The sequence below is a fragment of the Mustela erminea genome, chromosome 19 (assembly GCF_009829155.1).
Source record: "Mustela erminea isolate mMusErm1 chromosome 19, mMusErm1.Pri, whole genome shotgun sequence".
Lineage (NCBI taxonomy): Eukaryota > Metazoa > Chordata > Mammalia > Carnivora > Mustelidae > Mustela > Mustela erminea.
In genome coordinates this window covers 19,405,600-19,430,601 of record NC_045632.1, presented here as the reverse complement: position 1 = coordinate 19,430,601, position 25,002 = coordinate 19,405,600, and the positions used below count along the sequence as shown (strand labels likewise).

The window sequence follows — 25,002 nt, the reverse complement described above, 5'->3', positions numbered from 1 at the left end:
GATGAAATTTAGAGAGGACAGCCACTCCTAGTTCCAACATCTAACCCAGCTATTATTATTGTTTTGTGTGTTCTCTTTGAGGCTGTATTTGTGTGTGGGAAGGGGAGGATTATTGAGGTGAAATTCGTATAACACAGTTAACCATTATAAAGTAATATGATTCAGTGACTTTTAGTTTAGTCACAGTGGTGTGCAACCACTACCTTGCTTCGGTTTCAGAATTTTTTCATCACCTTAGAAGAATATCCCTACCCATTAAGTAATCCTTCCCCGTTTCCCTTTTCTGCCAGGAACCATTTATCTGCTTTCTGTCTCTGTGGCTTTTCCCTTTCTGGATATATGTAAAAGAGATCATGCAGTATGTGACCTGGCTTTCACTTAGCATAATGCTTTGGAGTTTCTAGTTGTAACATGTCTCAGCATTTCGTTCCTTTTTATGGCTGGGTAATATTCTGTGTGTGCATGTGTATCTAAATATAAAAAGCACTATTTGTTTATCTGTCCATCTGTTGATGGGCATTGGGTTATTTCCCAACCTTTTGGCTCTTATGAATAAATACTGCTTTAAACACTCATGGACAAGTATAGGTTCTTATACATGTGAGTGAAATTACTGAGTAATATATATGGTAATTCTGTGTTCAAGTTTTTGAGGAACCACCAAGCTGCTGTTCACAGCAGCCATACCATTTTATATTTTTACTTGCAATATCAGAGATTTCTATTTCTGTAGTTATTTTGTTTTATTTTTATACATTTTTAATTAAAATTTAATTAGCATTAATATATTACTGATTTCAGAGGTAGAAGTCTATTTTGTTTTATTATTAAAGCCCTTCTTGTAGTTTTGACTTGTATTAACATAATGACCAAAGATATTAAGCCTCTTTTCACAAGCTTTTGGACTACTTGTCTATCTTTTTGTGAAAAGTGTCTCTTCAAGTTTTTGCCCTTTTTTAATTGGGTGCTTTGTCTTTTTGTTGTTGAGTTGTTGGGGGGCTTTTATTTATTTAGGGGCGCCTGGGTGGCTCAGTGGGTTAAGCCTCTGCCTTCAGCTCAGGTCATGATCTCCAGGTCCTGGGATCAAGCCCTGCATCAGGCTCTCTCTGCTCAGCAGGGAGCCTACTTCCCCCTCTCTCTCTGCCTGCTGTTCTGCCTACGTGTGATCTCGCTCTCTGTGTCAAATAAGTAAACAAAATCTTTTTAGAAAAAAGTTTTTTTTTTTTAGGAAAAGAGTCTTTTTCTAAAAAGATTTTATTTAATTATTTGTCAGAGAGAGAGAGAGCACAAGCCAGGGAGTGGCAGGCAGAGGGCGAAGCAGGCTCCCTGCTGAGGAAGGAGCTTGATGGAATCCTGGGATCAAGACCTGAGCCAAAGACAGATGCTTAATCAACTGAGCCATCCTGGTATCCCTGTCGTTGAGTTGTTAAGAGTTCTTTATATATTCTAGATATAAAACCCTTGTATGTGACTTGCAAATATTTCTCACATACCATAGCTTGTGTTTTACCATTCTCAGTATTGTTCTTTGATGCACAGAATGTTTTGATTTTTATGAAGTCCAGTTTATTTTTTTGTTGTTGTTCCTCATGTTTTCAGTGTTAAACCTAAGAATCCATTGTCAAATCGAGGTCATAAAGATTTACTTCTGTGTTCTATTAATAGTTACACAGTTTTGGCTTATATTTAGATTATTGACCTGCTAAAAGAAAAATTATGTGGGATGCCTGATGGCTTAGTCGGTTGAGTGTCAGACGTTTGTTTTCTGCTTGGACCATGATCTCAGGATCGCAGAATCAAGCCCATATTGGGCTCTGCGCTTAAAGCACGGAATCAGCTTGGGATTCTTTCCCTCTTCCTCTCCCTCCCCCTGGTGTACATGTGCATGCACTGTCTCTCTGTCTCTGTCTCTGTCTCTGTCTCTGTCTCTCTCTCAAACAAATAGATAAATAAATCTTTTTTGAAAGAGTGCTTTTTCCTCTACTCACCAGTTTACTCAGTAGTTCTGGCCCCCACATGTTCAGGCAATCATATCAACCAGTTCTCCCAGCTCCCTAGATACCACCTGGGTATCCTTCAGTTTAATTCAGTTCTGACACTATCTACCTGAGTTTAGTGTCAGATCTCAGAGCTTAAAGGCTCAGTCCCAAGAGACAACCCACCCTAGCCTACTTCACACACCAGTCTCAAGTTGCAAGTTATCAACTGTACTTCTCACCAACTGGCTATAAATTGACGCTTCCCAGAACCACCTCCTGGGTTTGATCATTTGCCAGAATGGCTCACAGAACTTGGGAAAACAGCTTATCTATTAGATAGATTACCAGTGTATTATAAGAGGATACAACTGAGAAACAATCCAGGTAGACGAGATACATAGGGCAAGATATGTGGGAAGGAGTGCAGTGATTCTGTCTTCTCCAGCCAAGTCATCCTCCCAGTACCTCTACCTGTTCACCAACCCAGCAGTTCTCTAAATCCCATAGTATAGGGATTTTTACAGAGGCTTCATCACATGAGTGGCATAGTCAATTATCAGTTCCATCTCCAACCCCTCTGAGCGAAGAGACTGATGTGGGGCTCAATCCTATCATCCGAGATGATGATCTAAATTGAAATCAAGAGTCAGATGCTCAGGGCACCTGGGTGGTTCAGTGGGTTAAGCCTCTGCCTTGGGCTCAGGTCATGATCTCAGGGTCCTGAGATTGAGCCCCACATTGGGCTCTCTGCACAGCGGGGAGCCTGCTTCCCTCTCTCTCTCTCTGCCTGCCTCTCTGCCTACTTGTGACCTCTCTCTGTGTCAAATAAATAAATAAATAAATCTTTAAAAAAAAGATAAAGATGCTCAGCCAACTGAGCCACCCAGCTCCCTGAGTTTTTGTTTGTTTGTTTTTTTAATGTGACTACAGCTATAAATTTCTCTCAAGTATGGCATTCTTTACATCTCATAATTTTGGCACATTATGTGTGGGGTGTTTTTGTGTGTGTGTGTGTGTGTGTGTGTGTGTGTGGTTTTGTTTTGTTTTGTTTTGGTTTTTTTTGTCTCCATTTTTCTTAATTTCCCTAGTGATTTCTTCTTGGATTCACCGGTTGCTTAAGAGTATGGTATTTAATTTCCAGGTCGAGTTTCCTTTTATTATTCATTTCTGGCTTTACTCCATTGTGGTCAAAGAAGATACTTCATAAAATTTCTATTTTTTTCAATTTATTGAGAGTTGAGTTCGGCCTAACATGTGGTCTACCCTGATGAATGTTCCATGTGCAATTGAGAATAATGTATATTTTGCTATTGTTGAGCAGGGAAAGGATAATCAGTTGCTTTTAAAAACTTTCAGGACACTACTGAGGAAATTCTTTGGCTCTTGAGCATTGAAACAGTGGTCCCTCTGTGAATTGCCAGATAGTTCAGATCACACAATTGTGATTTTTCTGGGATATGCTGCTTGTTGTCCACCTAGCACTAGCAAAGCTGCACCAGGATCATGAGCCACCATCCCTATGGCCGCCTTTTGTGGAGATGGGAGTTAATGAATGGTAACAGCTACCAGAATGCAAAATGCCAAAATTAACCACAAGTTAACAGCCTTACTTCATCAACTACTCCCATGGATGCTACAAGAGTGTCATTAGACTCCATAGTTCTAAAATGGTTTATTCAGACTTCATGTGCCAAGTCAATAATGTTTCGGTATTGGAACTGATTCCTGGATTTTCTTACTTTGCCATCTTTCATGTCAGTCACCTTTGTGTTTTTATTTCAGGTAGTTGTAATCTTTTGAAAATTACAGTTTTGTAATCTGCCTCATATAACATGTTTAGTGTTACTGTGTATATTCACCTAATGTTTTTTTGAAGATTTTAATGATTTATTTGAGAGAGCAAGCAAGCATGAGAGGAGCAGAGGGAGAAGCAGGCTCCCCGCTGAACAGGGAGCCCGGTGTGGGCTCAGTCAAGCCCTGAGATCATGACCTGAGCCAAAGGCAGATGCTTAACTGACTGAGCTACCGAGGCGCCCCTTAAATTTCTTTTTTTTAAGTGGGGCTTAAACTCACAACTGTGACCCGGAGTTACATGCTCCACCGACTGAGCCAGCCAGGCACCCCTATATTTACTCAACTCTTTTTTTTTTTTTTTTAAGATTTTATTTATTTATTTGACAGAGAGAGATCACAAGCAGGCAGAGAGGCAGGCAGAAGAGGGCGGGGAAGCGGGCTCCCCGCTGCGCAGAGAGCCCGATGCGGGGCTCAATCCCAGGACCCTGAGATCATGATCTGAGCTGAAGGCAGAGGCCCAACCCACTGAGCCACCCAGGCGCCCCTTTACTTAACTTTTTGATATGACAAATAATACATCCATTTTGAAGGAAGAAAAAAGACCAGAGTTCTAGAATTCTAAATTTAAAAAAAAAAAAATTGCATCCAATAAATCATATTCTTTTGGTGAATTTGAGTCTCTTTAAGACTGACCCCTTTCTGGGGCGCCTGGGTGGCTCAGTGGGTTAAGCCGCTGCCTTCGGCTCAGGTCATGTTCTCAGGGTCCTGGGATCGAGTCCCATATCGGGCTCCCTGCTCAGCAGGGAGCCTGCTTCCCTCTCTCTCTCTCTGGCTGCCTCTCCATCTACTTGTGATTTCTCTCTGTCAAATTAATAAATAAAATCTTTAAAAAAAAAAAAAAAAAAAAGACTGACCCCTTTCTTTAAGTTCCTCTACGCCGTTACTTGCCTGGTAACTTCCAAACATCACAGAAGGACAAATAATATAGAATGGTGGTTTCCAGAGCCTAGGGGTAGGGAAAATGAACAGTCATAGTTCTGCGCGTTTAAAGTCTCAGTTAAGCAAGATGATAAAGTTCTAGATTTCTACACATTTTGCTATACAAATACTGTACTATACTGCTTAAAAGAAATTCAGGAGGGTTAATCTTACATGTTCTTAACACAATTTTTTTTTTAAAGATTTTATTTATTTATTTGACAGAGAGAGAACACAAGTAGGCAAAGAGGCAGGCAGAGAGAGAGAGAGGAGGAAGCAGGCTCCCTGCTGAGCAGAGAGCCCGATGCGGGACTCGATCCCAGGACCCTGAGATCATGACCCGAGCCAAAGGAAGCGGCCTAACCCACTGAGCCACCCAGGCACCCTCTTACCACAATTTTTAATTAAAATGATAGCATTAACAAAAATCCTGGTAGTGAGTTATGCCTAATAAAGTCAGCTTCAAAGAAAAATTGAAGAAGATATAAGACTTGAGGCTTTTTGCTGGAAACAAGGAAAGAGTGCATCAAGATCAGGGAGAACCATGCAACAAGTACTTTTAAGACTAATGTAGCCATTCGAGCCAAGGGAAAACTTGGGGTGAGTGGGAATCATATACTAGTTTTCCGTGGTTTGCTGTGTTTGGCTTCTGTTACCTCCAAGTGCAAAAATTAAATAACAAGAGAAATTGGGGATGAACCAGTGTGATTTCTCACTATATTGATAATTCCTTCACTTAATATTTGCATATAAACTAATTCATGTGTTGAAATGTGTTGTAGCTGAACAATAGTAGTGATTTTCTACCTTTTCTGTGCTTGTCAATGCCTTTCTTTCCACTCTCAAGCCCAGGTCATTTATATTATCTTCAGCCATGTGTGCCTTTCTGATCTCTGTTAATTTTTTCTTTATAATGGTATAAGACTTATCTATTGGAAATATTAAATGTGATCAAACTAGTATTATTTTTAGAGTATGGTTCTCCTACTCTTGGTATGTACAGTTCATTCTCCATGGTCTCTGTTTCCATACTTTTTCATTATCCTTTTATTGTATGATACAAGTTTTCTTCACACCACATTTTGGAAAATATGTCCTTAATTTTGTTTTGTTTTAAGATTTTATTTATTTATTTGACAGAGATCACAAGTAGCAAAGAGGCAGGCAGAGAGGGGGGAAGCAGGCTCCCTGCTGAGCAGAGAGCCTGATGTGGGACTCGATCCCAGGACCCTGGGATCATGACCTGAGCTGAAGGCAAAGGCTTAACCCACTGAGCCACCCGGAGGCCTCTATGTCCTTAGTTTTAAACTCTAATGTTGGTTACCTTTAGGTCCTCAAATAACCAAATTTAAAGCCTATACATACTAATTTACCAACTTCCCAAAAAATTTTATCAAGTGATTCTCTGCTATAACAGATGAGATTTTCAATTTGTGTATTTCCCTTAGTGTTTTCCTCTATTTCCACTCATCTTCATCTTCCAGTATTTGTTAGAATACTATGTGGTGGGGCACCTGGGTGGCTCAGTGGGTTAAAGCATCTGCCTTTGGCTCAGGTCATGATCCCAGGGTCCTGGGATCAAGCCCCACATCAGGCTCTGTTCTCAGTGGGGAGCCTGCTTCCCTTCCTTTCTCTCTGCCTGCTTCTCTGCCTACTTGTGATCTCTGTCAAATAAATAAATAAAATCTTAAAAAAAATAAAAATAAAATACCATGTGGTAAACCATCCTGACTTTTGTCAGTATGTAATTTAGTAGCTTTTTTCAGAACTATTAAGCTTACATTCTGTTCTAAGACCTTAGTAAATTGTCATACATATTTGTGTGTTTAAATGAATTCTTTATCTCTTATTTATTTAAATTCAGCTAATTAACATATAGTTTATTATTAGTTTCATAGACAGAGTTTAGTGATTCATCAGTGCATATAACGCCAGTGTTCATTATGTTAAGTGCCCTTCTTAAATGCCCATCACCCAGTTACGCCATCCCTCCAGCCACCTCCCCTCCAGCAGCCCTGTTTGTTCCCTAGAGTTAAGAAGAGTCTTTTATGGTAAGAGTCTCTCTTATGGTTTGTCTCCCTTTCTGATGTCATCTTACTTTATTTTTCCCTCCCTTCCCCTATGTTCCTCTGTTTTGTTTCTTAAATTCCACATGAGTAAAATCATATAATTTTCTTTCTCTGATTGACTTACTTCACTTAGCATAATACCCTCTAGTTCCATCCACATTGTTGCGGATGTATTCATCTTTCTTTTTTTTGAATGAGTTAAAAGTTTAATTCTGAACCATTTTTATAACTGCATTTTCTCTTGAAGTGTTGTATCACAGCAGGTTATAACAACTTTGGGATAAAAGGCAAATGGTAAACTGTCCAAAACAGGTTCCAAATAACACCTCTTACTGATTTACCCTACCCACATCATCTTTTATCTTTTATTTGATACCACATCTAAGTCCTTGCTGTACAAAAACCACCGACAAGCTCCATTAGGTTTTCCAAGGCCTAAAAAAACCATTCAGGGGCGCCTGGGTGGCTCAGTGGGTTAAGCCGCTGCCTTTGGCTCAGGTCATGATCTCGGGGTCCTGGGATAGAGTCCCACGTCGGGCTCTCTGCTCAGTGGGGAGCCTGCTTCCCTCTCTCTCTCTCTGCCTGCCTCTCCATCTACTTGTGATTTCTCTCTGTCAAATAAATAAATAAAATCTTAAAAAAAAAAAATTTAAAAAAAAACCATTCAAACTATACCCATGTATTCACTAGACAGACGAAAAAACCATTCAAGATTAATATTTATCACAGGGAATGGAAGAAAATTTCAGAAAAAACTCTCTACCTTCTTGAGAAAAATAAAAATCTTATGATCAAAATGACATTGAAAATAAAAGGTAGCATACAGAACTAAGGAAAGAGAACAGACAAGACAAATATAACAACAGAGTAACTATATCAGTACAACAGTTAAAGCAGAAAAACCAAGTCATTAATAGAGAACAATTTTGAGAAAAAGCAAGTAAAATGTAAAGAAAAAGTACAGCAATAAAATGGCTAAAGACAGTGTTATGCAGATTTAGACAAGAGAATAAGAGAAAATATATTAAAGATACAACAGAAATTTCCTGACATGAGGACCTAAATTTGATCAAAAGGTTTCACTGTATTTCCAGAAAAAAGATTTAGTGCACTATAAGCTATAGAGACTTACCCTTTGCTTTATCAGATTAAAGAACTCCCAGAACAGTGGCATCTCATAAGTAATGGACTTTGTAGCATAAAGGAGGGAGGCATTATTTAAAATGAAATGATACATATATTTAATCTAACCCCAAATCAAGTGTGGAAAAAACGTACATTCAAAACATTACACATTCTTAAGAGGTTTACTCCCTCTGGGACACTCTTAAATGGATAATACATGATCTTTCAAACTTTCTTATTTGAAACTTCTGTATGGATGCAGACATTTTCAGAAATCTAAGACAGTGAGCCTGAAACTTTAATGTTCATAAGAAACTTGTGAAGAAATGGTTTAAAATCCAGGTATCTGGACCCTCTTCTCAGAAAGTCAGTGGATTTGAATAGGATCCCAGAAACTTTTTTAGCCAGCTTACCCTGGTGTAGGTGGTCTGTGGTTTAACTTTGAGTAATGCTGTCTTAAGTGTTGAAATAATCAGATTTAATTATGAGATAGATAATTTAGGTAACTAGGGCATTTCAAGCTGTCCCCTGGGTTGAATACCTGACAGCTGCATGGCTCAGCTTCTAGAGGACCTACTACTCACTGAGATAGATGTTCCCTTCATTGTCTTCTCTTAACCCAAAAGCTCGGTTTCCCAAACTTTGGTATTTTGTGGATGGGGAAATATTCATTTGGCCATTCCACCCCTCAACAAGAAATCTCACATAGGTTTGCCAATTTTTTATTTTGCTGAATTATACTAAAAATAAGGCACAATGAAAGAGGACATTTATAACACCTCCTCTCACCACAACCACCAAAGATATAAATAAATTAAAATATAGGAAGAACATGACCTCATAATACAGATTATCTTTTAAATTGAGTGTATTTAGCTCTAGGCAGAAACCCTCTATTTTCCTCTTTTTTTAAACAAAATTTCTTTAGCTACAGATTAATGAATATTTGAATATTTTCTTACAGATGACATTTAAGAACTGCTGTTTATTGGTATTTGGAAGAGTGCATTTCTAAGAATCACCACCTGAATATGATGAGTAAACATACATCTCTAATCCTCTGTTTTCTCAACAGTTCGGTCCTTTGGTACAGAAGACAGACCAACAGATCGTCCCATACCACCTCGAGATGAAGTCTTTGAATACATCATATTCCGTGGGAGTGATATTAAAGACCTCACTGTTTGTGAGCCACCAAAACCACAATGTTCTTTGCCTCAGGACCCAGCTATCGTTCAGGTAACTGATAGTAAATTTGTTGTGGAGTGCAAGAAAACTTGAAGTATGTAGCTAGTCTTGGCTTTTCTCTCTCTCTTGGATTTTGGGTTTGGGGTGGGGTTTTTTGTTTTTTTTTTTCTTTCTTTCTCTCCCTCAGTTGAATGTTCATTTGCTTATCATTTCCTGGTTACCTAGATACTGAAATACCCGGATAATGTCTTCATCTAGGTTTTTTTCTTTAGATCATAAGTTGGGACTCAATAAAGTAAGAAATAGCAGAGGTTTGTTGTTTTATTTTCCCATAAAATATTTTCTAATTTTAGCAAATTAAAATAGCTTACATTTATTGAGGTCTAACTGAATGACCAGCACTATTCAAACTACTGCAGATAGAATAAGTCGATCCTTACAGTACTCTCTGAGCTTGATACTATAATTATAATATAGCTATATAATTCTCATTTTTACAAGCGAGTAAATTAAGGTAGAGCCATAATTTGGACACAGCCAGAAAGTCTGGCTATGGAATATAGGATCCATGTCACTTACACTATTATCCATATTTGGTTCATACTACAAACTGGCGTGGTAAAGGCTATTCTTAGGTAAGATTATTAGGTTCAGTGAAAAAAAGGAATAAATCCTATTGGTATCATATTCATACACACACAACATATAATATGCATGCAGTGTTGTATAATAAGATAACACAAACATAAAGGGATTTTAACATACACAGGTATGTTGCTCTGTTCTCTAAATAAGGTATAAAAAGGGACCCCTGGGTGGCTCAGTCTGTTAAGCATCTGCCTTCGGCTTAGGTCATGATCCCAGAGTCCTGGGATCCAGTCCCACATCGGGCTCCTTGCTCAGCAGGAAGCCTGCTTCTCTCTCTGCCTGTTCTGCCTGCTGACCCCTTCCTGTGCTCTCTCTCTGACAAATAAATAAAATCTTTAAAAAATATATTTATAATAAGGTATGAAAAAAGAAGACCCAGGGGTGCCTGGGTAACTCTGTGGGTTAAAGCCTCTGCCTTCGGCTCAGGTCATGATCCCAGCGTCCTGGGATCGAGCCCCACATCGAGCTCTCTGCTAAGCAGGGAGCCTGCTTCCCCCCCCCCCTGCCTGCCTCTCTGCCTAATTGTATTCTCTATCAAATAAATAAAATATTTTAAAAAAAGAAAAAAGACCCTAAGTATTCTTAGTAAAAGAAATTAAGAATTTATATTAAAAACAAATACATGATTCCTAAAAGATTATAAATTATGAATCAAGGAGGATATCCATTACAGTGCTTGTTTACATGATAATTGGAAATATATAGAAACTGCCTGAATTTTAGTTACAACAACAGAGGAAGCAGATTGACATAGGAGTGTATGCATTTTAGGGCATGGCTGATTAAAAACATATGGCCCCCATGATTTTCTTCTCGGATCTGTTTTCTTCTCAACCCATTTTCTTGTCAATCTTTGGTTATTTGCACCAAAATATGCTTATTGATTTTTTTTTCTTTAAAGTAATGTAATACTTTCAGATTTTTTAAAAGTAACTTTCCCTATTTTATGCTGTGATAAAATCTTAGTTTTCCACAAAACAGATTCTTAGAGTATATATTACCTTGCATAAGATTTGTCTTCCAATGTTAAAATACCTAATGAACTAAAAAAAAAATAAATTAAAAAAAAAATAAAATACCTAATGAACTCTTCTAAAGAAATAAATAGGGGTATATAAAATTAAAATGGAAAAAAAAAGAGGGGTGCCTGACTGGCTCAGTTAGTGGGGTGTGCAGCTATTGATCTCAGAGTTACAGGTTTGAGCCTATGTTGGGTATAGAAATTACTTTAAAATAATTTTTTTTTAAAGATTTTATTTATTTAAGAAAACATGAGCACAAGTGGGGAGTAGAGGCAGTGGGAGAGGGAGAAGCAGACTCCCTCCTGAGCAGGGAGCCCTCTACGGGACTCGATCGTAGGACTCTAGGATCATGACCTGAGCTGAAGACCAACGCTTAACCAGCTGAGCCACCCAGATGCCCTAAAAATAAAATCTTTTTTAAAAATGGGGAAAAAAGGAAAGTGCCTTTTAACATTTATTTAATAACTTTCTTGAATATAAGGTTTTTAGTAAGAAATAATTAAATTTACTCTTAGAACATAAACTGGAGAAATTCTCTCCTCTTCTTTCCCCTCATTCCATGTTAAGACTTAACTTTCAAGGAAGTAAGTCTGAATGAGTCCTGAGAAAATGTGAATTTTCTTAAAGGGAGGGAGAAGAAACACATTTTAATAGAGATAGCCTATACCAAGGAGTAGTGTAAGCTGAATGTCTTATATAAATCTTCTGATAATTCTCCTGGGAAATTGTTATTTAAGTTATCAGCTTTATGGAATCAGAAGAACCAAGAAAACATAAGTCAGACTGGTGTTGAATAACTTCTAGTCACCATAAATTTTGACTTTCGACCTTTTGATTCATACAACCAGTAGTATTTATTGAACACCTGCCATGTACACACAGGGTCCTACCATCAGTGAGCTTATATCCTTGGTCAGTAGTACACTTCATATTTGTATTATGAGATATTTTATATTAAGATAAATAAATATATAGTATGCATATTTATGTTCTATAATTTTAGGTTTAGTAAGTTAAAATTTTTGTAAAATGTTCTTTTTTTATTTTTTTAAAGATTTTTTATTTATTTGACAGACAGAGATCACAAGTAGGCAGAGAGGCAGGCAGAGAGACAGTGGGGTAAGCAGGCTCCCTGCTGAGCAGAGAGCCTGATGCAGGGTTCCATCCCAGGACCCTGAGATCATGACCTGAGCTGAAGGCAGAGGCTTAACCACTGAGCCACCCAGGTGCCCCTAAAATGTTCTTTTTTTGAAGACTTTTTAAATTTTATTTATTTGACAGAGAGAGACACAGCAAGAGAGGGAACACAAGCAGAGGGAGTGGGAGAGGGAGAAGCAGGCTTCCCACTGAGCAGGGAGCCTGATGCAAGGCTCAGTCCCAGGACCCTAGGATCAGGGCCTGAGCCAAAGGCAGACGCTTTACCACTGAGCCACCCAGGTGCCCCTATAAAATGTTCTTTAATTTAATGATACATATATTTAAAGATGTAAATGGTCTTGGGGCTCAGTTGGTTTAGCATCTGACTCTTGATCCCGGCTCAGGCCTTGATTTCAGGTTATGAGTTCAAGCCTCACGTTGGACTCCATGCTGAACATGGAGCCTAGTTAAAAAAATAAATAGATGAAAAATAAAAATGTAAATGGTCTTATGTGGGGTAGTTTGTTTTTGCATCTCTTTCCTGTAAATTTAACAGCACACCTCAGATGATTGAAATCACAAGTGAGATACCTTGTTTTTGTCAGCACCAGACCTAAAACTCAGCATAACCAAATGTAATTTTTCCCCATATTTTTTCTTCAAACAAAGTTACTTTATTTATTCAAGTAACTTTTCTTTGTAAGTAATCTTTGCAAGTAATCTTTCCTAAGCCTGCTGTAAAGGTCTTAACTCTACTTAACTGTAGAAAAATGCATTTATAAGTCACATCAAGTATAATTGGCATGTATATACAAATATTGAAATCAGGAGGTTGTTAAACTTTTGATATTAAATGTATGTTGTAGGTTATTATAATTGCTTTTGTATCTAGTAGTTATAATTTAAAGTTTTCTTTAAAAATGCAAATATTCTAATTTTTTCATTATATAAATGTCGTGTAGAGCCTGGAAAAATAACCCATGATCTTTCTTCAGTCTTCACTAGGCTCATCTACTTCTTCATTCCAGTCAGTGGGTTCCTATGGACCTTTTGGCAGGATGTCAACATACAGTCAGTTCAGTCCAAGTTCATTAGTCGGGCAGCAGTTTGGTGCTGTCGGTGTTGGTATGTTATGCTTTTTTCTTTTTCTTTTCTCTTCCTTTTTTAAAATTTACCTGTCTTTACCATAAATTTACAGACATGTTTGGTGTTCCTTTTGTGTAACATTAATTTAAAGGCTTTATTCAATGTCTTCAGTAAAGGGTAGTTCTACAAAATCTTCTCTCAGAATAGTCACATTTTTCTTTAGTCACATTTTTTTAAAAATCTAGATCTCTTCAGTTGCCAAATATCATTGAGTGTTATTTTAAATTTACATAAGATTTATCCATTTAAAATAAGCATTTATTTTCTGGGGTACATGGCTGACTCAGTTGGGAGAGCATATAACTCTTAATCTCTGGGTCATGAGTTCAGACCCCACATTGGGTGTAGAGATTACTTAAAAAAATAAAATAATCTAAAAAAAATCCTAAAATAAGCGTTTTTCCCCAATAGGATGGGTTTTCAAAAAGAGGATTGGAGGTAATGCTAATATTAAAGAATAATAATGCCATTAAGGGATATTTATATTAGGTAGAATGTGAAAAGATAATCGCATATAACATGTTTGGGGGCATGATGCTTCATTTAACAGTGTTTTAGAAACATTAACACTATAAGGAGAAAGCTAGATATAATCAGATCAGCTCGGTGTTGTGTTGTTTTCATAGCTATGCATTTTAGCTCTGCAGTATACCTTTACTGAAATTTTCACACTGAAGAGTACGTTTTAAAATCTCAAATTCTAGCCCTTTATCTTTTTTAATTCAATTGAAATAACAATTTATCAGTTTGCCTTGTTTCTCTGCATCACAAATCCGGTTTCAACAAATTTTGTTAAAATTAATTCTTTTTTTTTTTTTTTTTTTTAAGATTTTATTTATTTATTTGAGAAAGAGAGAGAGTATGAGAGGGGAGAGGGTTAGAGGGAGAAGCAGACTCCCCACTGAGCCTGGTGCCCAGTACAAGACTCGATCCTGGGACTCCAGGATCATGACCTGAGCTGAAGGCAGTTGTTTAACCAACTGAGCCACCCAGGCACCCCAAATTAATTCCTTTTATAAATATACTTATTTTTATGTGGTTGTGACTTTTCAAGTATCTAAATGTTTTCCTTACTCATAAAATCAAAAAGGATGGGAAAAAAATAAATCCTAAAATTGAATGGATACAAACAGAAATAACTGGTGCTAAGTTTATATCAAATTGATAGTATAACCACACAGAAAAAAAGAGGAATTAAAATAACTTTTACACTCTTAATAGGGGTATAAGAACAAATAGAACTGTAAAAAACCCTTGACTTAGGGCTTATAATTAGTAGTGGTATTGGTGTTAATTTTGAAACTGTTTTGTATGTATATAGAATAGGGCAAATAATATAGTGATGTTGGTGGGAAATGCTGTTCTTTCCATGGAGAAGAGAGAAACAAACATAGGGGTAAGGAACAACCCTGTGATGTTGAATGTAAATTGGAAGCATGAATGTGAACTTGTTTTTTAAAAACTAGTTATTTCCTGACTCTGTTCATAGAAAGGACCTAGAAGCAATGATACCCTGTAGCAAAGAATATGTGTAGACCCAGTTCTTGGTTTCTAAATACCATTCCCCACTAGAAGCAACATGGGCCCCTTGAAAAAAGAAGGGGAAACAGTGCTCTTTTTCTTTTTTTATATGTTTATTTATCTAAGTAATCTCTGCATCCAGCGTGAGACTCAAACTCAGGACCCCAATATCAACAGCACATGTTTTTCTGACAGGTGCCCAAACAATGCTCTTTTTTAACAGAAAAATCCCAGCTAATAAAGAGAAGGAATGGTAGATACAGAAAATCACCATTTTTGTAATATCCAGAGTATTAATTAGTAAGGATTATCAGTGGTTGCTAAAATCATTGGGTGAACAGTGTTGGACAGAATATTAAAATGGCCTTAAAGTATCATCCCACAGTTAATTAATTACAGAGGGGACAACATTGTGCCTTTATAATGGAGACCTCTCATGGTCACCATTTTAATCATCAAGTCATAAAGTTTGGAATTGCCACAATTACCTAATTAAGTGTCTCCTAATGTGATGATATATGAAGGAGGTAAATCCAGATTTATCCTGCTAGCTATAACTGTTAGAATCCTATTCTGAGGATTTAAATAAGGGGCAGTTTTAAATTATCCTTTTGAGATTCCTTTCAGTAAATTGAGTAGTTGGCTAACATTGAGATTATTTCTGCACCTACCTCGTACATTACTGTGAAGTTTGCATGACTTAATATGTGTAAAGCATTTTAATAGGGTCTAGCACATAGTGTTACATAGTAAATAATGTTTCTACCATTCCTCAGAACCTGCTTTTCTAATCAATATCTATTTCTTATAAATGCTTTATCTAATTTTAATACTATTGCGAGTTGCTAGTTTACTCTTTGGGTATCACAAAGGTAGAGGGTTTTATTTGTATTTTCTATATCAGTTGAGTAATTTTTGCAGTAGATGATTATTTTTTGTTTGTTGATTTCCATATTGGTAGGATAATTTGTGGAATGACTGAAGAGCTATATATAATATTTAGAAGTTGCTAAAATGAGAAGGAGGAAAATTCTTGCATTGATTAGGGTAGTAGGTGATTTTTAGAAAAGGAGTTAACTCAGATATGGTTTGCGTTAGCACAGATTAAGCCAGATTTTAGTCTAAGCTTCTTGTTTTCGATCGCTAGTGCAGTTGACCCTTGAACAAAAATGTATCCGAACTGCACAGGTCAACCTTCACATGGGTTTTTTCCAATAAATACATTAATAAATGTCTTTTTCTACCATGTGATTTTTTTTTTTTTAAAGCTATTTGAGAGAGAGAGAGAGCATGTGTGAGCAGGGGAAGGGAAAGGGCGGAAGAATCTTGAGCAGACACTGGCCTCAATCTCATGGCCCTGAGGTCATGACCTTAGCCAAAACCAAGACTTAGACGATTAACTCAGCCACACACCCCCAAATGATTTCCTTAATAACATTTCCTTTTCTCTAGCTTACTTTATTGTAAGAATACAGTACAGCATTCTGACTTAAAAAGGAAGTTTAAATCAGGGAAACACTTGCTATTTGGGAAAATTTTTTTCCACTTTAATTTTTATATGTTACAGTCTTTTTTATAAGTTTTTTGCAATTTATATAATGAAGGATTAATATCTGTAACATCTGTAGGGACCTACAACCCAACAGAAAAAGAGGCAGTTATTAGGAAGTAACTAACTTTGCCTTTTTCAGAAAGAAAGGAATACAGATGGTCCCCAAATGTGGAAAAATGCTTAAGTTTTGCTTATAAGAGATATACAAAGTAAATCTGTACTGAGGCACCATTTCTGAGGCACTGTCAGTTTGGCAGAAGCCCAAAAGTCTGAGTGTGTGTGTGTGTATGTATGTATATATATATATTATTTTTGCAAGATAGTGAAGAAATAGATACTCTCATACATTGAAAAGAATGATACACCAGACAGGATTAAAACATTATTTTTTTAAAGCTGATGCTAGGGACGCCTGGGTGGCTCAGTTGGTTAAGCAGCTGCCTTCGGCTCAGGTCATGATCCCAGCGTTCTGGGATCGAGTCCCACATCGGGCTCCTTGCTCGGCAGGGAGCCTGCTTCTCCCTCTGCCTCTAGCCTGCCACTCTGTCTGCCTGTGCTTGCGCTCTGTATCTCTCTCTCTAACAAATAAATAAAATCTTAAAAAAAAAAAAAAAAAAAAAGCTGATGCTAAAATAATTCTTAAGTGCAAAGATTAGGTCTTTATTGACTTTGATTTATGGAACCTTAGGAAAAACTAATGACCTCACAATAAAGGAAACAGTAAAACAGCCATGGCATGCTAAGTCTCATAATACCCTGTGGACAAGACAGAGTACTTTTGGCTAAATAGACAGGCAAATGGGTACATCTGGATGAAATCCCATTTTTCTGTCTATTCAGGCCTCCCTAGTCAGCAGGAAGCCTCCTTCTCCCTCTCCCACTCCTGCTTGTGTTCCCTCTCTCCTATATCTCTCTCTGTCAAAAATCAGTCTGGGGTCACCTGGGTGGCTCAGTGGGTTAGGCCTCTGCCTTCGGCTAAGGTCATGATCCCAGGGTCCTGGGATCAGGCCCTGCATTGGGCTCTCTGCTCAGCGGGGAGCCTTCTTCCTCCTCTCTCTGCCTGCCTCTCCCTATTTGTGATCTTTCTCTCTGTCAAATAAATAAATAAAATCTTTTTTTAAAAAATCTTTTTAAATAAAAATTTAGAAATAAAAATCTTTTTAAATAAAAATTAAAGATAGGGACGCCTGGGTGACTCAGTTCATTAAGCGACTGCCTTCAGCTCAGGTCATGATCCCAGCGTCCTGGGATCGAGTCCCACATCGGGCTCCTTGTTCTGTAGGGAGCCTGCTTCTCCCTCTGCCACTCTGTCTGCCTGTGCTTGCTCTCTCGCTCTCTCTCTCTCTGACAAATAAAATAAAATCTTAAAAATATTAAAGATAAAAATTAAAAAAAAAAAACTATATCCCAGCAGCTAACTAAGATACCAAAATCTTAATGAGATCATTAGGAGAAAAGAAAATTACAGCCCATACTGTGGACATGTATTTAAAAACCCTTAACACAGTATTAGCAGTGAAAGCCAGCAATTCATAAAAAGAATAGTACATAATGACAAAGTTATCTCAGAAAAGGAACAACGTTTTAACATTTGAAAATCATTAGTAATTGACCATATGAACAGAGTAAAGGAGAAAAACTATAATCCCAAGAGATAAAGAATAGGCATTTGATAAAATTCAGCACCTAATTTATCAACAACTGAGGAATGGGAGGGAATTTCCTGAATTTGGTCAGTGAAATGAAAAGTTTACATACACACAGACAAGGTAAAAAGATAACAGAGATTGAAAAGCAAGAACTAAAAATGTCTCTCTTTGAAGGTGACATGATTGTGTATGTAGAAAATGCAAAAGAATATTCAGACCATTAGAATGAATAAGTGAATTTAGCATGGTAAGAGAATACAAAATGAACTATATTTTTTATTCTAGAACAGATGGGTTGCCAAACTGGTCTGTATCCAGTCAGCCTCCTGTTTTTATAAAGTTTTATTGGACTAAGGCACACCCATTTATTCTATGTTGTTTATGGCTGCTTTTATACTACACAGGCGGAGTATAAGTAGTTATAACGGAGGCCATATGGCCTGAAGACCCTAAATATTTATCATCTGGTCACTTGTAGTTGAAGTTTATTGACATGTGATCTAGAACATATTGTTGAGAAATGAAATGCAAAATGTATCACAGCTTGCAGTTAGCACAGTAAAATCAAATACCCAGGAAATAATACAACGGAAGATATTTGAAAACATCTACAACAGTGGTTCTTAGTGGACGAGGGTTAATTTTACCTTCTTGCTGCAGGGGACATTTGGTAACATATGAAGACATTTTTGGTTGTCACCACGGGGGGAATACTACTATTATGTAGAGGGTAGAGGCCAGGGATGCTTCCTAACATCTTACAATGCATAGGACAACTCCTCACAAAATGTTAGTAGTACTGAAGTTGAGAAAACTGCTCTGTAATGAAAACCACAGAATATTGATGAGAGAAATTAAAGTTCTAAGTAAATGGAGACTTAATCCACGCTCATGAGTTGGAAAATTCAGTATTATTTTTAAGGTAATATTTTTCCCAAAATTGATTTATAGAGTGAACACAATCCAAGTAGACATTCTAAAATAGAAATTGATAGGGGTGCCTGGGTGGCTCAGTCGGTTGGGCATCTGACTCCAGATTTTCGGCTCGGGTCATGATCTCAGGGTCATGAGATCAAGCCCCATATTGGGCTCTGCACTAGACATGGAGCCTGCTTGGGATTCTCTCTCCCTCTGCAGCCCCAACCCCACTCATGCTCTCTCTCAGAAAGAAAGAGAGAAGGAAGAAACAAAATTGACATGCTGATTCTAATATTTATATGGAAATACAAAACCTAGAATAGCCAAAACAGTCTTGAAGAAAGGGGGCATCAGGATGGCTCAGAGAGTTAATGGTCCACTATTTGATCATAGCTTAGGTCTTACTTTCAGGGTCATGAGTTCAAGCCCTGTGCTGGGCTCCATGCGGGGTGTGGAACCTACTTTTTAAAAAAAGTTTGAAGTCTGTATGTGGTTTCAAGGTTTACTGTAAAGTTAAGAGGAATCAGAACAGTGACTTAATGATACAAGGATAGACAGATACACCAGAAATAAAGAATAGAGAGTACAAAAATAGACCTACTTAAATAGTAATTTAAAATAGAGATGTTAGTGCAGTTCAATGGAGAGGGGAAAATCTCCTTAACCAGTATGTATTTGGAAAAAATTAACCTTGGCCCAAGCCTTACACCATATATAAAAAACAACTTGAGGGGTGCCTGAGTGGCCCAGTCAGTTAATTGTCTGACTTTCTGGTTTTGGCTCAGGTCGTGATCTCAGGTTCATGAGATCAAGCCCAACCACGCTTAGCATGGAGTCTGCTTAAGATTCTCTTTCCCACTTCCTCTGCGTCTCCCCTCTCTGCTCATTCTCTGTCTCAAATAAATAATCTTTAAAAAACAAAACAAAAAAACAATGTGAGATAAACCAGGAGGCAAATTAGAGTAAGGAACATGGATGTGATAACAACCAGGAACTCAGAGAAGAGATGGAGGAAATAAAGATACATAAAGATATATAGAAGAGTTTGTTAACCAGAGGGCAAGCAGTGGGAGGTTGGAGGAGGTGAGGAAACAAAGCAGCATGCAGATAAGACTACACATCTTCAGAGTGGCTTATGTCTTAATCATTGCCCAGAAATACTAGGGATAATGGGATGGATTTAACTTCCCACAATCATTTTAAGCATTAGTCCCCACATTCCTGGCGATGTGGGAAGTTACATTAGGCCACTCCTGAGCTGGCCAGGGCTGTATCCTGACTGGATTCCACCTTCAGGGGAGTCCTAGTGATTCTTATTATCTGAAATTCTATGCTAGGTTCTGATGCCCTGTTTTAGAAGGGTATGAACAACTAGGATTTATAAATTGGAGGGGGCAGTGTTAAAGACAGTAGGAAGGTAAGTCATGGTTTGAAGGAACTGGAGTTGCTTAGCTGGGAAATCAGAAGATTGCTAGAATCTGATCATGATCTTCAAATGTTTAAGAGCAGATGGGTCAACTGCTGTGGAGTAGACTGATGAAAATAAGGAAAGTGGTGAGAAAAGAGGTAGACAGATAAGGGGAGGGTCTGATAAACTGAGGTAAGTAATCCAAACTTACATCTTAAGGGCAGTGGAAAGCCATCCCAGGGTCCTAAACACGGTGGTAATGTGGTTATATCTGTATTTAACAAGAGATCTTCTATCATTTTTAGATTGGAGTTAGAGATGGGAGAGGAAGGGCTACTGAAATAGTTCCTACTACAGAAAACCTACATAGATTAAATATTAAGTCAGAAGAGAACACAGCGTAAGAAAAGTGAATAATCTGTAAGGACTGCAGAAATTTAGAGAAGATTGACATAACCTCATATAGCAAAGAATTTGGGCCCTTTCTAGGGATTTGTTACTCATACTACCAGAACTTTTTGTGGTTGCTTTAGCAGAATGCAGCCCCACAGTACCATCCTGGAGGGAAGCATTAAAATGAACTAGAGTCCATTGGCTAGTGCCTTGGAAATGCTGGATAAGCTCTTCATAGACCTGTTGGCTAATTTGGCTGTTTGTGCAGATACTCATTATTAAAATAATTACACCTTAATACTGGTGTAGAACATACAGTTTCTGCTACTTCAGTGTCTTAACGTCGGTCCTTGCTGTCCTATCTAACTGCTTAGGACAGTATTGCTCTTAGAAAAATTGTTTGCATCCAGAGATGCTGGGGTATATATTGGTTTGCTTTTTTCATATAGTGTAAAAGATTTCTCATACTATTTTTGATGCACTTTAGTTAATTTCCAGGGTTATTAATATGCATGTGTGTTGCAGGGGGTAAGAGTGGCAACAGTTATATCATCATTAAAATGGTATATTACTTTATATAATTGAAAGTTTTAAATTAAATTTTTTTTTGTCATTAAAAAAAAAATCTCTTAAAGCTGGAAGTTCTTTGACATCCTTTGGAACAGAAACATCAAACAGTGGTACCCTATCCCAAAGTAGTGCAGTTGGTTCTGCCTTTACACAGGATACAAGATCACTAAAAACACAGTTATCTCAAGGTAAGCTGTTTTTTCTTTTATATAAACCATTCCTAACATCTCTAGTGGTTTTTGTCTTTCACTTTGAATGTAAGAGCTTTTGCAGCCTGCAGATCACATGTATCCTTCTATTTGGTCCTTTTAAGATTTTTCTCCTAGTTGCTATTGTAATAAGTATATTATTGAAAGACATCCACTGTTTAGACTCTTTACAATTCTGAAATCATAAAACTGGGAACCAGTGAACTTTCTCTAAGTTTGACACTTTTTGCAAGGCAGTTATATAACTTGTATGTAATACTTAAATGTATCAAATTAGTCCCAGACTCACCACTGAAAATGAACTATTCTTGATTAACTTGAAATAGTAGCTTAAAAAACAAGCTATTCTTTGTACTGTTGAGTCTTTCCTAGCATCCGCATAGGATCTAGAGCAGCGGTTCTTAGTATGGGCCACCCACAACCAAATCATCTGGAGTGCTTCTTAAAAATACAGGGTTCACGGGACCCAGGGAAACCCTTGATCTTAAGTGCAATTATTATTAATAAAGGGGTCATTGCAATCAAAAAAAAAAAAAATACAGGGCCTGGGCGCCTGGGTGTCTCCGTTGGTTAAGCCACTGCCTTTGGCTCAGGCCATGATCTTGGAGCCCCGTGATCGAGTCCCACATCGGGCTCCCAGCTCCACAGGGAGTCTGCTTCTCCCTTTGACCTTCTCCCCTTTCATGCTCTCTCTCTCTCTCAAATAAATAAAATCTATTAAAAAAAAAAAAAAGTAGGTGCTAATGATTGCTATATCAGAATCCTTGGAATGTGGCAGTGTGCATCGTAATTAGCTTCTTACAGGATCCTGTTTAATATTTTAAAATCTATTTTTTCTATCAGCCAGTTTTATAATCTTTGGTGGTCCCAAGATTCTCTATCTTTTTATCTGTATCTGAAGCATTTGTTACTGACACATTGCTTTATATGGATGGTCACTTTTAAATAAAACAATGTAAAGTCTTTTCAGAAGGATGCTATCTGTAGTCACAGGATGATATTGTTTAAAGCTGTTGAGGGTAAACTCAAGCTAATACTAAACATGATCCTATGTATCTCACTTTAGATATTTTGAAATAGTTACTGTCCTTATTACTGATTTAAAATAATTTTTAATTTTTTCAACAGTCTAAAGATTTGTTATAAATGAATTAGAAATTCAGTAGGTGTAAGAAAGAAAATAAAACACCCATAGTCCCACTGTCCAGAAATAACAAGTAGTTACTTTTTGTTGTACACACTTCAGGCTTCTTTGTAGGTTAATAGAGGTATATATTTCTCCATAGCTCTTCTGGGTTTTTTTTTCTTTTAAGAATGCTTTCTTACCCTATAGGGAGCCTGCTTCTCCCTCTGCCTGCCACTCTCCCTGCTTGTACTCTCTCTGTCTCTCCCTGTTAAATAAGTAAATAAAATCTTTTTTTTAAAAAAAATTCTTTCTTAAATAAAATTCTTCATCTTTTTAAGCATTAGCTTTCTAAAATATAAAATGGGACTTGAGGGGCACCTGGCTGGCTCAGTGGGTGGAACACATGACTTGATTTTGGGGTTGTGGATTTGAGCCCCACGTTGGCTCAAACCACATTGTGTTGCAGAGATTACTTAAAAATAAAATCTTTAGGGGCACCTGGGTGGCTCAGAGGGGAGCCTGCTTCCTCCTCTCTGCCTGCATCTCTGCCTACTTGTGATCGCTGTCTGTCAAATAGGTAAAATCTTTAAAAATAATAATAAATAATAAATAATAAAATCTTTATAAAAAATAAAGGGTCACTTGAGTGGCTCAGTCAGTTGAGTGGCCAACTCTCGGTTTTGGCTCAGGTCCTGATCTCATGGTCATGGGATCCAGCCCTACAATGGACTCCATTCTGAGGGTGAAATCTGCTTTAGAATCTCTCACCCTCCCCCCCCCACCCTACTCACGTTCATACTCTCTCTTAAGTAAATAAATAAAACCTTGAAAAAATAAATAAGAATAAAATAAAATGGGGCTTTATTGGTAAGTAACTTACTGTGAGAATTACATGTTAAAAAATGTATGCAAAATGTATGTAAGTAAGTGCTCCTGCTTAGTAGATGTTAACTATTTTAATCGGTGGTGAACATTAACCTTAATATTGAAGCACTTATTAAAATCATAAGTCAGGGACGCCTGGGTGGCTCAGTTGGTTGGACGACTGCCTTCGGCTCAGGTCATGATCCCGGAGTCCCGGGATCGAGTCCCGCATCAGGCTCCCAGCTCCACGGGGAGTCTGCTTCTCCCTCTGACCTTCTCCTCGCTCATGCTCTCTCTCACTGTCTCTCTCTCAAATAAATAAATAAAATCTTTAAAAAAAAAAAATCATAAGTCAGGATGCCTGTTATCATTACTACTCAGCATCATTCTGAAACTTTTAGTTTAATCACATGAAAATGAAACAGGCATAAATACTGGAATTAGTATTATTTGGCAGTGCTATGACTTTCTACTTGGAATTGAGAATTAACTAAAACTGAAATTAGAGGTAGACTATAAAGTTACACACATAAAAAGCAATAGTTGTTCTAAAACCTAACCCACTGATTATGTAATGGAAATAAAAATACATAACAGATACGGCAAACCTCTGTAGAAAATACAAAATGTAGTAGAGGGACATAAAAGAAGTCACAGGTAATCATAGAAACAGATCTTATTCCTAGATACAAAGATTTAGTATTAGGAAGACCTTGTGTCTCTTCATTAAATTTACTATACTCTTAATAAATCCAAATAGAATAGTAGGAGAACTTAATAAAAGAGATACACAGTCCTAAAAATGAACGTGGACATATAGTTAGACATTTTTCAAATAAAAGTAATGACATAGGGCTTACCTACTTGATAATAAAGTATGCATAAAGCAAGGCAGGAATAAAAGTCAGAAATAGTTCCAAATATAAATAAGTGATTGATAAATGATAAAGATATTCTTAAATTAGTAGAGGAAAGCTGGCTATCCAGTAAGTAATGTTGGGATAGACAATTGTCTGATAATGTGGGAAAAATATTCGATCTAGATTTCTTCCCTCATATTTAGGACTAAAATAAAATAGATTCAAGTATTTAAAAATTTTTGAAGTACATATTATAAGAAAGAAATATATTTATATAAACCTGTGACAGAGAAAGCCTGGAACTCTGCATTTAAGTTTCATCAATGAAAACTTACCAACTTTACAAAATTAAAATACATAGAGTTTTCTTTGAACTGGTAAGAATGTGCAGATGAGTGGGCTGTTTTTATTATGCTGAAACCAGCTTCTGGGTTTATTCCCAAATGGTGTGTCTAGCATTATCTGTATTTCCCTGTGGATAACACAGCTGACAGTATGACTAGAAGACTTCAGTCACAAAGGTTTTGAAAGTACACAGCAGGCAACACCTGGGTGGCTCAGTGGGCCTTAGGCTCAGATCATGATCCCAAGAGTCCCACATTGGGCGCCTTGCTCAGTGGAGATCTGTTTCTCCTGCTGCCTGCCACTACCCCTGCTTGTGTGCACAAATGCTTTCTCTCTCTCCTCTAATAAATAAAATCTTAAAAAAAAAAAAAAAAAGTACAGAGCAGACCTTGCTTGCTGTGAACACCCCTTCACTTGTGGTTCTGCAACACTTGTGGGTCACAGGATTCTTTTCTCAAAAGCCTCAGTGAGACAAGTTTTAGAGTATAAGATAGGGATGCC

At 37.4% G+C, this 25,002-nt stretch overlaps 1 protein-coding gene and 1 long non-coding RNA gene across 5 annotated transcripts in view; one reads left to right on the top strand and one right to left on the bottom strand.

Annotated features, from left to right (window-relative positions):
- The window catches only part of LSM14A (LSM14A mRNA processing body assembly factor), a 56,067-nt gene that overhangs the window by 16,791 nt on the left and 14,274 nt on the right, over positions 1-25,002 (top strand). For all 4 annotated transcript variants that reach the window (XM_032323473.1, XM_032323474.1, XM_032323475.1 and 1 more), the window contains exons 2-4: positions 9,021-9,184; positions 12,936-13,065; positions 21,163-21,285. In XM_032323473.1, the coding sequence (XP_032179364.1) occupies positions 9,021-9,184; positions 12,936-13,065; positions 21,163-21,285 (417 nt within the window). The remainder of the gene's footprint in view (positions 1-9,020; positions 9,185-12,935; positions 13,066-21,162; positions 21,286-25,002) is intronic.
- On the bottom strand, positions 16,891-21,946 carry LOC116578887. The gene is made up of 3 exons (XR_004281077.1): positions 21,934-21,946; positions 19,586-19,588; positions 16,891-16,967 (listed from the first exon to the last, which is right to left on the bottom strand). It is a non-coding gene; the product is annotated as an uncharacterized LOC116578887 (long non-coding RNA).